The 16488-nt window shown below is 38.8% G+C and overlaps 1 protein-coding gene across 14 annotated transcripts in view; it reads right to left on the bottom strand.

Moving 5' to 3' along the window:
- The window catches only part of ANKRD44 (ankyrin repeat domain 44), a 135209-nt gene that overhangs the window by 20044 nt on the left and 98677 nt on the right, over window positions 1–16488 (bottom strand). For 8 of the 14 annotated variants that reach the window (XM_054070449.1, XM_054070444.1, XM_054070452.1 and 5 more), the window contains exons 13-17: window positions 14806–14874; window positions 13927–14067; window positions 11053–11136; window positions 9960–10071; window positions 3208–3234 (exon numbers count right to left, since the gene is read on the bottom strand). In XM_054070449.1, the coding sequence (XP_053926424.1) occupies window positions 3208–3234; window positions 9960–10071; window positions 11053–11136; window positions 13927–14067; window positions 14806–14874 (433 nt within the window). The remainder of the gene's footprint in view (window positions 1–3207; window positions 3235–9959; window positions 10072–11052; window positions 11137–13926; window positions 14068–14805; window positions 14875–16488) is intronic. The other 6 variants (XM_054070447.1, XM_054070454.1, XM_054070450.1 and 3 more) reach the window with 3 other exon arrangements.

The raw sequence follows: 16488 nt of genomic DNA, 5'->3' as shown, positions 1-16488 counted from the left end.
TGTGGGATTGGAGTGCCTCTCACAAAAGGCATCTGCATGGCTTAGCGTTAAAGCAGCTTAGGCTGATGCAGACTAGGCTTAATGAGCTTATTACTCATAAGGCTGAATGTCTCCATCATAATGTCAAGCATAAACAAGAATTTGATGGTAAACCTGGTAGCTCTCAGATACATGGCCAGGCAGTGCAACAAGAGAATTTATGAAGGAGAGCAAGAAGAGAAAGATTAAAGACTCTAATAATTTTTAGTATGTCTTGTCAAGCACGACTTTGTAACAATTAAAACTAAGTAATCTGAAGGATTCATGTTCAAAGAGATAAAGAGCACCAGGTGCAAGTTACCAAGCAAATTCTCCAGTTCCACCAGTGTTTCTATGGTTTTGAGAATGCATTTATAGTAAATTACATATACTTGCTATAAGAACAAATAAAACAGTGTTCCCTTGGAGGGGTCTATCTCCATAATGGTTCCTATCATAGAGTACGCTTGTAAGAAGCTATCCGCAGCTGCAGCTTTGTAAAAACGGTGAATTCAACACTCAAAACCATTTGCCCTGACAGCCATGAAAGCTTAAATCCACAGACCTTGCAGAGCAATCCAAGCAGGTCTGCTTTGCTGCAACACATACCTGCCTGTTAAAGCTGGCCAAGGCATTCCACTGAAGGCAGACAAGTAAGCACAAATTACTAACAGTTTATGGTTATTAGTGGCTGACTAGAGAATGCCCCAAGAAATCTCATTTCTCGTGCCACTGAAATGATGTCTTTTAGCTGATTACATTTCTATATATTGGTTGTCTCCAGATTTTTAAGCAGACATCAGAGTTGTGCACAGACATTGCAAGTGAAGCTGGTGGGTACAGTTTCTCTCCGGTTAGGTTATAAACCTTTAAAACATAACAATACCCTTACTTCTTTTTGCTTCTTGAAAATTCCCAGCATAGCCCCTTCACTTCCCATAGCAGTGCTATTTAATACTGTATGTAATTATTTTGTAAAGCCTTCTTCACACTCAGAAACAGGAACTTGAATGCTTTAGTAGTGAGATGCAGACAAAGTCAGATGAAAGTCATCAGTTATTCAGTTCTATTGTTACAAACTATTAGCACTACAAGGCTGCTATTAGAAACTGTCTTCTCTCCCCCAGCACTGTATGAAGACTAATAACACCTACAGTTCTCATAATTCCATATTATTTGTACCATAACACTATTTACAGACATAAGAGGCTTTTCTGCTTGATTTTATTCTGCGGTTTTAATAAGAGAGGATATGGTATGGGGGGGAGGGTCTCCTCTCCTTTTTTTTCTTTTTTCTTGACTCAGTTAATGAGTCAGGGCAGTTCCTATGATTGTCCTTACAGACTGTAATATATTCTAAAATTCAGCTCTGGTTAAAAAGAAAAATAATGCATAGCCATGTAGCTTATCACCTATGAGGTCATTCAGAAGGGGCAATTAGTAACAATTTTTAATGTCACCTTCAGAACTGCATAAATATAGCTAGGTCGTCACTTTGAATCTCACCTTTCCTAAAGAATTGCCATAGATAATTTTCTCTACTGGGAGAAAACATACCAGCAGCAGCTTCTTTTAAATAAAGGCTCTTCCAGGAAGAAGCGAACACAGATTGAAAACTCTCATCAGTTGTTTCAGATGAGATAGAAAAGAATAATAGAATTAACCTCTGTACTACTTTATAGCAGGGAGGCATCTTTTTAAATCTCAGAATTATTCTTGATTGAATAATTTAAAGGCGAAGTGGTACAAACATATCCTCAAGGGGGACAAGCAATCCTATAAGCTCTCTCCATATTTGTAAATATAAACGATCACATTCTTTTAATTTGAACCCATTAAAACCAATACATGTCCTTAACACAGTGTCTGGTAAATCTTCCTAAAATCAGGCTTTAAAAATGAGATTAATCAGTGTTTACATCAATTTCACTCACATGCGCAAGTTATGGGTGAAGTTCAAATAACATAAGCAAAAAGTTTCACAAGAGATCAGGTAGACGGAGCCTGAAGAAATGTACTAGTAGTTCCATGCAGCTCTTCCAGGACAAAGTTTAAATATGCAATACCCTAATGGAACAGTCACCACCATGCAAACAGGACACTTACCTGGCATATAAGAGAATAAAGTTGGAAGTCTTTAAACATATCTTAATCTCAGAATTCAAGCGGACCTCCAGGCCACTGTCTGTTCTCACGTGGGACACTAATCTTCCGTTTGAGCTCTTCCACTTCATACAAAATCATTTCATATTAAGCCACAAGTCCCATACTCAGTGGGTTATACAGGAGATTCTCACCCAATGAGTATCTATAGGAAGCAGGACACTCCAAATGAGAGCGAGAGATCCTACCTAGAACCAGCTGCACAATGTGTTGGTCACTTCTTGGGATGTCAAATGTCTTTATCAGTCAGGGCAGAGATGTGAACCTGGAGCTCTCACACTCGAATCACATATATAATGTTTATTTCTGGCCAGGAATTCTACCTCAGAGGTTCTGTAAAGCCTCATACGTTGGTTTAGGGGCTCTCTAACCCAGTGAAAGTTTTGCAAAATTTCATACACAGTTCTGTAAAAGCTATAGCAAGGCTTTTATTTAGATATTTATATTAACCTTAAGAAATTTCCCCTTTAGTTAGAAAATTTGAGTGCTGATGAAATATAGTGACAATCAATTTTAAAATGTGCATTTCAATGGTAATTTTGCTACTCTCCTCTCATTTGTGCCTCTTGTTTGAAATATACACAAGGGCTTTTTAAATTCAGACTGACTTGAAGACGTGTAATTTACATTTCTTCTCTGAACCACTTTGAAATTGGCCACAAACTTCCAGAAAACAGGCAAGTGTTGTTTCCATTTCACATTACCAAATGCAAAGTTAGTTTAACATCCAGACAAGTGCCATGCCAGTCAGGTACGTGCACTTCACTCACAGCTCCTAAGACTGACTGAGGAAAAGCAACAAACATTCTAGCAAGGCCTGAGCTTATAAGTAACAGCCAGACGGAAATCCAAAAGAAAAGAAAGCAGCACAGATGCAGTGGCTTTAAGTACGTGGCATGCTAGTTAAAAGTTGTGATTATTCTTCTTCAGGCTTTATCAGAGTGAATACAAGGATTTGCAAAATACTATAAGAAGTTTAAATAAAAATGAAAGTACACAGCATGCAATTATTTTTCATTTACTCACTATATCCAATGGAGTTTTGCTTCCAATCTGATTTAAAATGTCAATTAAAATAGTTAAAGACATAAATATCAAATATAACGATATTCTGCAAGTGTTGCTTGGGTTTGGGGGTGTTTTGTAGTTTTTTTTTCCTGTAGAATAAACTGCATTGCAAGTGCTCTATGAACAGGAGCACAAAGCAAGACCTGACCCTGCGTGCACACATCTCTACATCTATAGATGAATTACTCCTGAAGCAACGGGACACTGCCTACTGACAGACAGCCACTGTGACTAGACACCAGTTGCATTACTTCATAAGAGAGGACAGAAAAGCAGAGAATAATGTTCAATTAGAATGTTTAAGATCAATCTACTCTATCGACAAATACAGATATACAGATACAACATACACACACTGTGGGAGACTGCCTAATGAAGTTAGGGTGCTTTGTAAGCCTACAAATACCAATAAATGAGCGACTTTCTTTTTGCAAGTCTGTTCATGCAGGCAAACATCTTGCCTTTGTATAAATAAGCCTGATTATACCCCCAAAGTCCCAGCACTCACAGCTCTTTCTGCGCTATATGATCTCATGCAATGCCATATGCCATGATCAAATGCCCTTTCCATTGAATTCAGCAGATTAGAGAGAGTCGGATGTTCTTCAAACATTTGCATTTAAACACCACACACAGATACACGCTCACAGACAGGTATTTAAGGCAACGGTAGAAGTGCATGACTCCTCTCCAAACTGAAGGAAAACTGTTTCCTGTAATTCTGCACTGCTGTTGTTACTCTCTGGTGGAAGGCAGCAGATGCAAGTGCCTTGCTTTTCCACCCCAGAAAAACAAAAATATAAACTAAAAAGAGACAAAATCTGTTACAGCGACAGAAAATAAACCTCAAAGATGCTAGGCGATACTCCTATGCTACAAGCCAAAGTGTCATCAGGGTGCCAAAGAAAATGGTGAATTCTTGCACACATGGAGTTCACAAGCAGCAGTAGCTTTCTAGAAAATGCTTTTAGGATCAAAATTATCTAGTTTCCAAAACATAAAATCTAAGCCAAAATATACTGCCATATCTATCATATAAAGGCTCCTGTTGGTCATTTAACCAGTAGGTACATATTGCACTGATGCTGACATCACAACTTAAGTAATTGAATCAATCACCTATATATGGAGAATTCTAGGACTGACAGGCAAATAAGGCTTACTGAAGTTATTTTCAGGCAGTAAGTCCCTAAGTTCTTTTCCTTTTCTATACACTTAAATTAATGATTTTGAGCTTCCTCCACTAATAAAGGAGCTTCCTCATGGGAAAAGCTGTCACAGACACAGGTACAAAGTCATTCACCACATAACTATCACAACTGATTTCCAACAAAATGCTCCCTTTAAGAAACAGGGTGTTGGCTGTGGAGTTGGACAGGCATTTATGAAGGAGAACATCCAGAACAATGCCCTGAACGAAAAGCTTCAGGCCAGGAGGTGACCCAGAGCTGCTGCTGGACAAGCATTCCAGCCAGATCCCCATGTAGCAAAAGATGCTTTAACATATATCCCACTCACACTTGTGATTAATTTGTCATTAATTACCAGTGTCCTGCTCTCAGATGGATGAATGAACAAATTCTTGTTGATAAGAGACATATGTAATTAGTAGCAGCCAGATCGAATATGTACAGTGTCTGTGATTCCAGTTTGTCCTTGGGGTAAGGAATCAAACATTTGAAGGCATAGCTCAACTATTTACTACTGAGGGTAGCAGCAGTTCTAATAAAAGATTATTTCTGTCTCTTTAAACCCAACCTCTCCTTTCATTGCACAGCCAAGATGGCCTTCTGCTACTGGGAATCTCCTTCTGCCCCTTCTTCCAGACACAAACTGCTGTGCAGATCACCTTGCCTCAGGCAGGCAGGCAGGCAGATGGAGATTTGCCTTTTCCTTTGGACCCAGTTTTTGGTTCAACGCCGCTCTTCTTCCATCGTCAAATGAATTAGCTCTCTCTGCTGATTCAATTTCTATTAGCGAGGGAATTTCATTTGCTGATGGAATAAAGAGAAGAGCATATTAAAAGAAAAAAAAAACCATCAATTCTTAAAGTCAGAGAAAAGATTTCACTACAGGAGATAGGCACTGATTTCTGATTGCCCTAACACTGCAGAGAAAGCTATTTTTGCATGCGAAAAGTGCTTGACTGGCTCTTCAGATAGAATTTTCATGTGAATTTACAATTTAGATTCCACTCTTTTCGAGCCAACAAGGATTTTGTGGTAAGAGATCAAATCAATTTCAATAAAAAAAACCCTCCATATTTTACTTTTTTTCCAAAGTTGTTTGTTGATGTAATCAACTCTAAAATACCAGCTAGTGACCGTGACTGATATCCCTGACTATCAAACACCAAAGAAGTCAGTCCCAATCTGAACAAGCGCGACATTATTTTTAGAAGTAGGAAGGCAGATGGGAGTTTGAGTTGCACACATACCCACCATTCAGCCTTTATGAATGGCTCCTTACAGATGGATAAAAAAAATCAAAAATCTGCTTCCACTCTTCCCTTTTTAGCAACATCACGTCATTCATTGCAGGGCAACTACCCCACCAATATCCCAGACAACCTAAAGGTCCTCAAGGAAAAAAGCTTCTGTCATTGAGCTCTGTGGTTGAACACACAACACAAATTTTAATTGTGTGGGTCAAAGAATACGACCTTTTCACGCTTAATCCTTATTTCTCCCAGTAGCTCTCCTCTCCCTACAAATAAATTTAGCTGAATTGCAGCCAAAGTATTTGGCCTACAGAAAACAGACATCAAAAAATGAAAATATATTTTCATAGATTAGATAAACCAGCCTTTCCTAAACGCTACTCAAGCGTGTAAATATTTTGTCATGCTGGGAAGCTATGGTGCTTAAAGCTTAAAGATCAGATCCCTCAGCAAAGAAAACTCCACTGGATAATACATCATCATCTTCAGATTTTAAGTGATCATTTATTTAGAAATAAGCTATTTTGGGTATCTGTTATAAAAATCAGCAGAGAAAGGGAAAATTAACCTTACAAGGTCTTTTATAATCTTGACGTATTCTGGAACACTGAAATAATTCTCTAGCATTTTGCCAAAGTTCAGTACTGTGCATGTAAAGAAATACTAGTAACCATTTCTCATAAATTCAAGTTCATTGTAGCAGACAGTTTGCCCCTGTTTTGATCAGAATTAAAGCTTCATATTTTATATGTACTCTTTCCTCTAACAGGTTTATGCCATAAACAACCGTCTCATTCTAGGGAAGATAATTTCTATCTAGATACTTTCACCTATGTGTTACCACTAATAAGTGAAAAATATTTACCCAAAGGATCAAACAGTAAAACAAGAGTTAACTTGGCACTGAAAAATAACATTCTTTAATAATCCCATCTGAAAATCCATTCTTCAGGATGGAAGGGACTGGAAATACTTTAGAAGGAATACTCCATATGTCAGAGTTTCTGTGATACAAATTAGTGGTTCTAAGTTAGCACATCTAAGAAAGATATTAATTTGTCTCTGCCTTTGCATGTGTGAAACCAAAATAAAAAAATCTCCCTGCCTATCTATAGACATATTTACATTGGAATAGGGCTGGTGGGCTCCCACTGTTCCTTGAGTAAGAGCAACTAAAAATACCATGAATCTTATTTTACTTCGCATTAGCATTGAAGACATGGAAAGCAACAAGAAAAATGTATTTCCAAGATAAAGCAACAAAAGCAGCCAGGTACTCCTCAGACATAACCAGCTGTCTTCATGCACCTATTCTACACACACTGACCCATTAAATCAAACTGCAGCATTAACTGGGATTGGCAGCTGCCTCCATCGTTACTGAGGAGAGCCCAGTGCAGCTCAGGAGAGAGAAATGAGGCAAAGAGTGTTGCCAGTTCTCTGGATCTTCATTGGTTTGATTTTCAAAACTGGTAAACAGAAGGCTTGAGGAATAAGATTGCATTTGATGACTTACCGTTCTCTCTGCTATGTGGAAAAGAGGGGACTCTAGATAAAAGCCATAAAGAAGCAATTAAACTTTAGTGGATGATTCACTCCACTATGAATAACTAGAGCAGTCAATGTACTGTGGTTAATAGCTAACAGAAATAAAGATCATGGATCATGACAAAGTCCCTGTTATAGGGCCACCACAGAGAGCACAATAAACTGTGATCAAGGCACCAGTGAGCCTCACAAGACAGTCTCCTTTCCATCTGCCCCAGATGACTTCTTATTGAAGCTTTTACACACAGCCCTCAAATAGCCACAGATAACCACAATTCTATCAAAACTGATTTGACTGCATTACAGGACAGTGATGTCTATAGATGACAGTCCTTTACCAGATGAAGCACAGGAATCAACAATTGTCTTAACACCTCGGAGTCTGTCTCATGTTGGAATAAGTCAACAAACCTAGGCACAAGGATTATTTCCATTTCATGCCCAAGGCACAACCACCTTTCAGCTACTGAAGGCATTGTTCCTGACCATTTGCCATTCTGATTCCAAATAATGCAAAAAAATAAGTGTAAAGGTGGTGTCCATATCAGTTAATTAGTCACTGTTATCAAATACAAAGGTATTAAACTCAGGACCCGGTAACTCACTAGAGCTAAGGGACAATTTCTCACATGAGCAAAACAGAATAACCTTCTTCTGATAGTGGGTGCAAAGATGACAAGTCCTGGTTCTACTGTTGATCGAGTACAAACGCTTTCTGGTGTTCTTAGCTTTTGTATTCCAGAGAGAAAATGAGATGCCTGACAACCTCTCAACACCAACGACAGAATCCTGGTCCCACAAACCTTTCAGGCAGACATCCTAGTATGTAATACTGGTCCTTTGCATGCAAAAGGCTAAAATTCACAGCAATTTTCTTTCACTGGTATAGACAGAACAGCTGCATGACTCCAACTCTGCAAATGATACTCGACTTCGAGTTTCTAAATAGCAGCTATAGTCACAAATAGGGAAGACTGACACAGGAAAACATTGAATTTCTCTGTTCAAATATAGAGCGCTTGCTGCACAGCTGACTTTAGCCCACAATTTACATTTCACCTTTATTCACTTTTCACCAGTATTAGAAGAAAACACAACACGTCTGATACACGCTGCATTTCCAGCTCTTCCTTTTATCTGGCAAGCATAAGCAACACCAGGGCTCAATAGCAGCTCATAGTCTGCAACTGATACATTGCCAGAAAACGTGTGCAGCAACAAGCAAAAGAAAAGAGAGAGGACCTTGCTCCGTGCCTGCTCTACACCTCATGGCATAGAGGAACTGTGATATGAAGGCAAAAAGAGAATTCCCAAGTGAAGGTGCTATTATAGAGACCTCTGCTTATGCAAGAATGTGGTGATAAGACATGGGTAAGGTTGCAATACACATTGCTGTGGCCACACGAGTGTAGGCTTGCACACCGCACAGAGAAGGCTACTCTATATATACACCTTACAAAGATCAAGAACCTTTGCTATGGTTCCTAACGGGCAGAAGGCTCAGCAGAAGACCTCTCTATCCCAGCAGGCTATCTATCATGAGAGATCAGCTCTAGGAAAATGCTCTAAATAAGGAAAGGCCAAAATCACTGCCACAAGTTACAAAGGAGCAGCATTATTTTAAGTGTCCTAAATATACATGCTTGCAGGCGGCAGCTAAAAAGGCTTAACATTCCATCTCAGATGCTGACCCAGGGCTGCCCTAGCATAATTACAGGTCAAGGTTTCCCAGCTGTTGTGCTCCTGCTGTAGGCCAGCTGCAGTATTTCTCCTGTGGTGGCACTGACAGCATCGGTACGTGTGCTGTGAAAGCAGCACGGGCTGAGCAGAGGTCTTTTGCAATAGTTAAATACTTTGACTCTTCAACAAAGAAAGAACAAACCAAACAACATACAAGACTAAGCAGCAGACAATGTTCTTATTAAAGCATGACTACCTCTACAAATTCCTAATTAGACCTTTTTTTAAAAAATCAATTAAAGCCTATTTATGTGTGACACAATAATTGGGGATCACCCTGTTTATCAAGCAGTTCGGTTAATGCCCATCTTCATGACAATTTTACAAGTCACAAACTTCTAGAAGTCCATACTATACATCTCCCAAGCCCAATTTTTGGCTAAAAATGTCTGGCTTCTTACAAGATGCAATTTCTAATCTTTCAGGTCCAGGATATTAAAAAACAACCACCTCTTACTCCCTCTCCCTCCCCCCCTCCCACTCCCCCCCCTTCCTTTACATTCAAGGTTAATCTTGATTATATTAACTTCATCAATGCTGCTGTTGTTTCGCCAGAGGCAGAAAGGCACAGCAGGTATGCAGCTGATGAAAGCTATTTACTTGGTTTGCAAGTCAGACAATGTGCCAGCTGCAGAAGACACACACACCATCACACACTGGGAACTATCCCTTACCACTGGCACATACACATAGACTGCGAATACTTTGATCCCAGTTAAAAATAAATTGAGGACACAACTCCACTCAAAGACAACATTTAAGCACCAGCATCTTGAACGAGTACAGGATTATAAAGATTAACATGTTTTTAAGATAGATCTGGATGCATATATTTGCGTTCATGGCACTATATTACAGGTTTTCACAGATTTGTTAATTTCCAAAGAACTCAAATAGTAACCATGAAGGGATTTCATAATACTAGCATATAAACACATCTATATTGGCAGATAAGAGACTCCTGAACTGTCTGAGCACTCACCAGTTCCAAACACTGCCGGTGCCCATATGCAGCAGCATAATGCACAGTGTTGTACCCTTCTTTGTCTTGGATGGATGGATTGGCATCGTTCTGTAGAAGGAACTCTAGACACCTGTGGACAATTCACTCATTTAAATGACAGCTCACAATATTTAACAGACTCATCCCTCACTGTATCTATGAGCGGCATTGAAAACTGGCAGTTAATTCTGTATTTCTAGCAGTACCTTAAATCACTTAGAAGTTTCCCTCTTTTCACCAAAAGCTCCCCACATTCACCATTTTTTAAAACAGAAAAATCCTCACTCATCTTTGAAGATCTTCATAAAAAACGATCTCCAAACCAGCTTTTGTGGCTACTCTAGATTACAAAATTATTTTCTCTTACAAAGCCTGAAAGACAACTACACAATACACAACTCTGTATCATGGTGTAAGCAGCCTAGATTTGCTACGACTGAACGTAAAAACTCTTAGATCAAACCACTGGCCTCCAAACGTGCACTACAGCAAGCTGAAAAATAAAGACTTAACTGAGCTAATTTCCTTCTTTGTTATGTTTTTTTTTTGTCATGTGTTTTTCAAAGGATTCCTTATGCCTTGTATAGCTACGGCCACTTTTTCTTATACCACCAAGAAATCAGCGTTTTGTTATTAGTACTTTCTTTCATAGTTTGTAATGTCTAGCGAATGTAAAGCTGTCATATGAAAAAGGAGATTATTAAAACAAAAAAATTATTACATAGCTAGACAAAAATGTCTATCCAAGCAAGTACACTGGCTACTTCTTTTTCAACACATGTACTTACTGCGTAGCATTAAAATAAGTCAGTGCACAGTACTAAAGAATGATTAAATACTGAAGCAGTACATTTTCAAATAAGAAACAACAACAAGCACAGAAACAGAAATATTAGAGAATATGTGCATCGAGATGAGTGCAGAGCTTTTTTTCTTTAGGTGAGCCCTCATTAAAGCCAAGCATTGTGTTTAGCAGAGCAATGAATGAGCAAAAGCAGAGTGTAAACTGCAGCCCAAAGCAGTGGCATTCTCCAGAAATGGAGTCTAACTGCTTTACTGACACCAAACTTACAATGCAGCTTCTTTTTCCTTCATCTCACTGGCTCTTTCAAGTTCTTCAGCATTTTCATGGGAGTTACCTAAAATATTCTTTCTTCTTAGCATAGAGGACAGAAAAATGCAACTTATTTTCAAAATATCACACCAGTGTTTGATGCAGTCTGCCACCCATCCCCAATCTCCTCTTCACAGATTTGACCTCCAGTCAACAATAAGAATTATACAAATTAAATGAGTGCACAGCATGGGTCTGCAGCTAATAAGTTCTGTAAGCTATGGAGACAACACAACATGATGATTTATTGACCTGCTGGTCGACACCAGAAGAAAAGCCCCAGAAAATTCTGGTTTCTATTATCACTTTCTAGAGCCCTTCAACAATATTCCGCGTTTTGTTTCCTTGGCAGAGGGGAACTCAGGATTACCACAGCTTGCTTCTTCCTACAGTAACCTGCAATTTCTTCTCAAGCATTTAGGATTTAGAGAAACTTTAATCACTGATAGTAAATGGGTCCATCTTGAATCTGCATTAGCTATGATGAAGACTCTTCTCACTTTCTGTGAAATATCTTGGCAACGCTGTGTGGATCATTCAGATAGATTCTTTAGATTCTTCAAAGAGCTCAACATGTCTTCATATTCCTGCACACCTAGATAATTTTTGGCACCTCTGCTTCCCAGCTGGATGGATAGCAAACAGAAGACTACAATTCATGATGTTATAATCATGAGCTTGTGATTATAATCTTTCTTGTCCCACCAAGGCTAACACAGAACATCTTTATAAACTGTTATCATAATGGCTTAGTCACTTTAAGATTTTGTAGTTTGCTGATTTCAATCCATGTGCAAATTCCAGACTGGATTCTTCACAACGCAGAACCGTACATTCTTTCTTGAGTATGTGATCTTCCATTTGTAATATCAAGATCTGACATTCTTCTGGGGGGGACTAGCAGAAATGGACTATTCTACAAACCCAAGGTCTGTCTGATATCCACTGACTCAGAGAAAACTTGGTTACTAATATAATAACTACCTTAAATATTAACATAGTCTTCAAGCCACGCTGAAGTCCTACCTGCATCTGCTTTCAGTTACCTACAAATCAGCAAGATCCCAAAATAAGATTCCTTGAACAGAATAAGTGATGATCTGGAGAAACAGTACATACTCAGAAACTGCAATTGTCTACTTAATGAAAATACTGATGTGATTTCCATTGCAGGAAAGGGTACTTTTTGAAGATCATAAGGAACAACAATTACCAAAATAGTTGAAACCATAGGGCAACCTTGCTGCACCAAGACTTCTCTCTGCTCATTAATGGCCCACATTCAAGGTTAAATAATTATGAATATTCCTTGGACTGAGGTTGCCTGACCTCAGAGGAGTTTTTTTGCCATGCAGTGTGAAAAAACCATGCTGATCTATAAACTCATGGTCTGTGAAGAGCATTTCATCTATATAACAAGGCTTCTCCCAGATCATCTCAAACTGAAAATTTTAATGAGAAGACAGCACCTACACATCAGAATCAATTTAAGTTTGGACTGAGAGGGCAAATAAAGGCCACAGATTCCTGCTAACATTCAGGTTGTGACTAAAGCAAGCTTTTTTTTTTTAATTAATGATGGAACTAGATACGTCCTTAAGTCAACAAAGACCTTGTTTAAATGCAGGAACATCACCTAGGAAGAGTCAAAAGCTGAAAAATGCACATGGAATTGAAATTCTCAACACCTTGAGTAACGACTTACTCTGGCAAGGCAGAATTAGAAACAGTCAGTGGTGAGAGCCTTCCTACAAGCCTACTCCAACTACAATTCTAAATACAGACCTTTGAAGATCCTGCTGCCTTCTTCCCAGCACTGTTCAGATTTTCAGGGGATAGGGAAGACAGATTTTCTATCAGCATTATGGCGGCAAATGATAAGGAAGCCACCAAGACTCTGGTATAGCATCCAAACTTCCACCTTGAAGTCAAGCCAAAGTCCCCTTGCAGTGGCTTTGAGGCGGTGCTTTGAGGTGGTATTCTCTGGGAATGAGCCAGATATGTTTTTCCAGACCTCACCGTATGAGAAACCAAGAAAACAGTTCCTTAGTGTCTAAAGCAATGAGACAGAGAAGCATCGGACGATCTAAAATAAATACAGGTCACTAACAGTTTTAAGAGAGAACTTAAACCTGTTTTATACCACGTTATAAGGAAGAGATTGCCAAAAACCATCTGTGCATTAGAAACTCTGTTCAGTAACCACAGGATTTCTATGTTTTGCAGTTGTTTACATGCTTTCTCACAAGAATAGCACTGTATTCTACCAAAGGATATTCTCCAAGCTTCTCTCTTTCTAAAGTCCCTAAAAAGCAACCTGTTTGGACAGGATGAGCATTTTTATCAGCTGTGACAGTGGAGGGAGACTGATGGGTAGATCTATCCCATCTTTTCCAGAAAGTCTGTCAGAATGGCCAGATGTTTGTCTCTCTCAGCAGTCCATCTGGGAAAACTCTTCCTGCTGTCTCTTGCTCCATCCCTCCTGAGGGACTTGTGAAGTAGATGTAGAAAATTCTCTGCGCGTACTCTTGTGAGGAAACCCCACAGAGAAAAACACAAGACAAAATGCTGTGAAAACAGCTCAGTAAGACAGAGAAGCTGTAAAATTATGCATTACATCAAAGGTAAACGGTATAGCTGAAACACCACATCATCTGGGGATTTGGCTTCAAGTCAGAGTATCTCAGCGTGGAGTTATGCATACATCCGAGAGAAATTCCTTTGCTAATGGGATCATTTATCTGGCTGAGATGACACAGCCTCACGAAGAGAACAGAATGACACTGATTTAGCAAAACACTTTCAACAAGGAAAACAAAGAGGCTTTCTTACTTTCGGTCCATGTCAGAAGCAGCAGCATAGTGCAAAGGAGTGCGTCCCCAGTCATCTGTTTCATTAATATTGGCTCCTGTTGTCACCAGTGTCTCAATACAGTGGAAATGACAATTTGCAGCTGCATAATGCAAAGGTGTCCTGGAACAGAAGTGACAATTTGTTACCTCATATTCCAGCATGCACCACTGAGGATAACAAGTTCTAATTACTGCATTCCTACAGATTTCCAGTAGTCAATATCAGTGCCTCATGTTCCTGTGATGATATGCAAAGTTATGCAGATGTAACAAAATATTGTGTTAGTAGGAAGTTCTGGTGCTCCTATGAAAGCCAGTACGATACAGATTATCAATCAGCATCTTGCAAACAACCTATTCCCAGTGACAGCTTCTGCTGCTGCTCTGCATACCTATTGCTTTCTTCCAGCTGGGAGGCAGAGCAAAGAACAGTGTCTCTCGCCACATCTTATTTAGCTGGCATTTCAACACTCACAGCAACATTTCATAGGGTGGTAAAAAAGCCCTCTAGGAAGTGCGTCAAAGAGCAGCATCATAATCCAAGTGTTGTCTTGGGCACACAAGCACAAGAATTTAGGCAATAAAAGAAGCAATAAGGAAAAAAAATAAACCTGTGATATTTTTAAAACAGAAAACTCAAGAAGGTGGGATGGCTTTTATGGATTTAATGAAGTCTGCACCTGCCTGTCTGGCATATAACTACAGCAGCAAGAGTTCGGCAGGGAAGGCCAAACTCCCACTTTATTTTACTCTCATTTTTCAGAGAACATATGATTTCCAGAGTGAGGCAGTCTTTCTTCCTTGTCTGCCAGATTACGGGTTTTTTTTATTTTTTAAAGGACCTTCATTATTTACCTACCTTCCACATTTATCCTTCTTATTAAAATCTGCTCCACTGCTTTGCAAGAGTTTTATACATTCAACGTTACTGGAAAGAGAAGTAAAGAAAACAAAACATGACCAAAACAGAAGTTTATATCTATGTTGTTCTCTGCTCCCAAATATGAAAATGTTACTCTAACAATTTTTGTCATGCAGAAAACAGGCTACAGCAAACTACAACATGAAATTCAGTCAAATAGAAATGAAGTTTTAAAAAAATTACTTCCTTTTTTTCTAGAAAACTCAAATTTCTCTTCTGCAGAAGAAAAAGAAAATTCCAATGAGAGCACAGTAAATGTGATCTAAATTCAGTGTGTTCAGAGATTTTCTATGGGAGCTGTACTCTAATGCTTCCCTCATTGAACTGGTATTTTATAAGAGAACTTTAAACGAAAGTTGTTGCTGGTTATAAAATGCCAGTCTAATAATGAAGAAGTGACATTTAACAAAATCCACCCCCATTCAGCAAAGCATTCAACAGCAAGCACTTTGCTCAAATACTGTTTACCTAGTGAGATTTAATCACAGGAGTTACTTTTAGGTTTATTCTCATATGATTTGTTGACTATTAATAGTTTAAGCACTTCTCCAAGTGCTTTTTTGAGTGAGGGGAATAGTGATTTAAAGTCACTGTCATATCAATATTGCATTTATGTAAGCGGATGAGTAGGGCTCCATTGCTTCGAATCTGTAGAAAGAACTCATAGAATCATAGAATATTTTGGGTTGGAAGGGACCTTAAAGATCACCCCGGGACACCTGGCAGAGACACCTCCCACTGGATCAGGCTGCTGACCACATCGTAGCTGCTTTTTCATTTCGTTTAAAGCCAGGTGATTTTCAATAGAAAATAAAACAGTTGAATTCTCACATCTTCTGTAATTCAAGTGAATAAATGTATGACTCCAAGCCAGAAAATGACGTAAAGAAGCACAGCACTTTTCAAGCCTTCTTGTCATTCACAGGGGCAATAAATCAATAGTGTTCACAATCAGATGAGCCGGCCTTAGAAGAATGTGCTTTTCCTAGTACCCATGCAACTCCCATTAATGTAATGGGAGCAACAGGCATGTGCCAGGAAAAAACACTAATGCCTTGTGTATAGCTCCAGCTCCAGGAAAGAAAAGACTGGATACAATATGCTGCTGTATGTTCCTCCCTACTCTAAAATACTATTGCATAAGATAGCTACAGAACACTCACCATAATATATAAGAAATAAAAACACTTGTCAGTGAATGACAATTGTAGTAAACCACTGGAAAAATATGGTCTATTTTCATGAGCCACTTTTGCTTCTTATCAAGCCTCTCCTTCTCATTAGGGCTTCCAGGTGTTTTTATTATTCCCATGAGATGCAGCCTTATCAAGAAGGTAGCATTTGAACTATACTATAATAATCTCCATCCTATTAATAGTCATATCACCTCTGTTAATAAGAGACAAGTACCAAGAAGTACAATATCATAAGAACAATAAAAACACTATTGGGATCAATCTTATTAGTTTTCTGTAATAACAAAAACTTCGTGATATTCATTTTGGTCCACTGAGAAGAAAAACTAGCTTCCAGAAAGAGTGCCCAGTATACACTGTTGATAACCATTTCTGCTTGCTTTAACCACAGAGAATCAAAGTTGGTTTCTAGCCAGGGCTCCAT

Source organism: Cuculus canorus, chromosome 6, assembly GCF_017976375.1.
Source record: "Cuculus canorus isolate bCucCan1 chromosome 6, bCucCan1.pri, whole genome shotgun sequence".
NCBI classification, from domain to species: Eukaryota; Metazoa; Chordata; class Aves; order Cuculiformes; family Cuculidae; genus Cuculus; species Cuculus canorus.
This window is presented reverse-complemented; position numbering and strand designations above follow the sequence as displayed.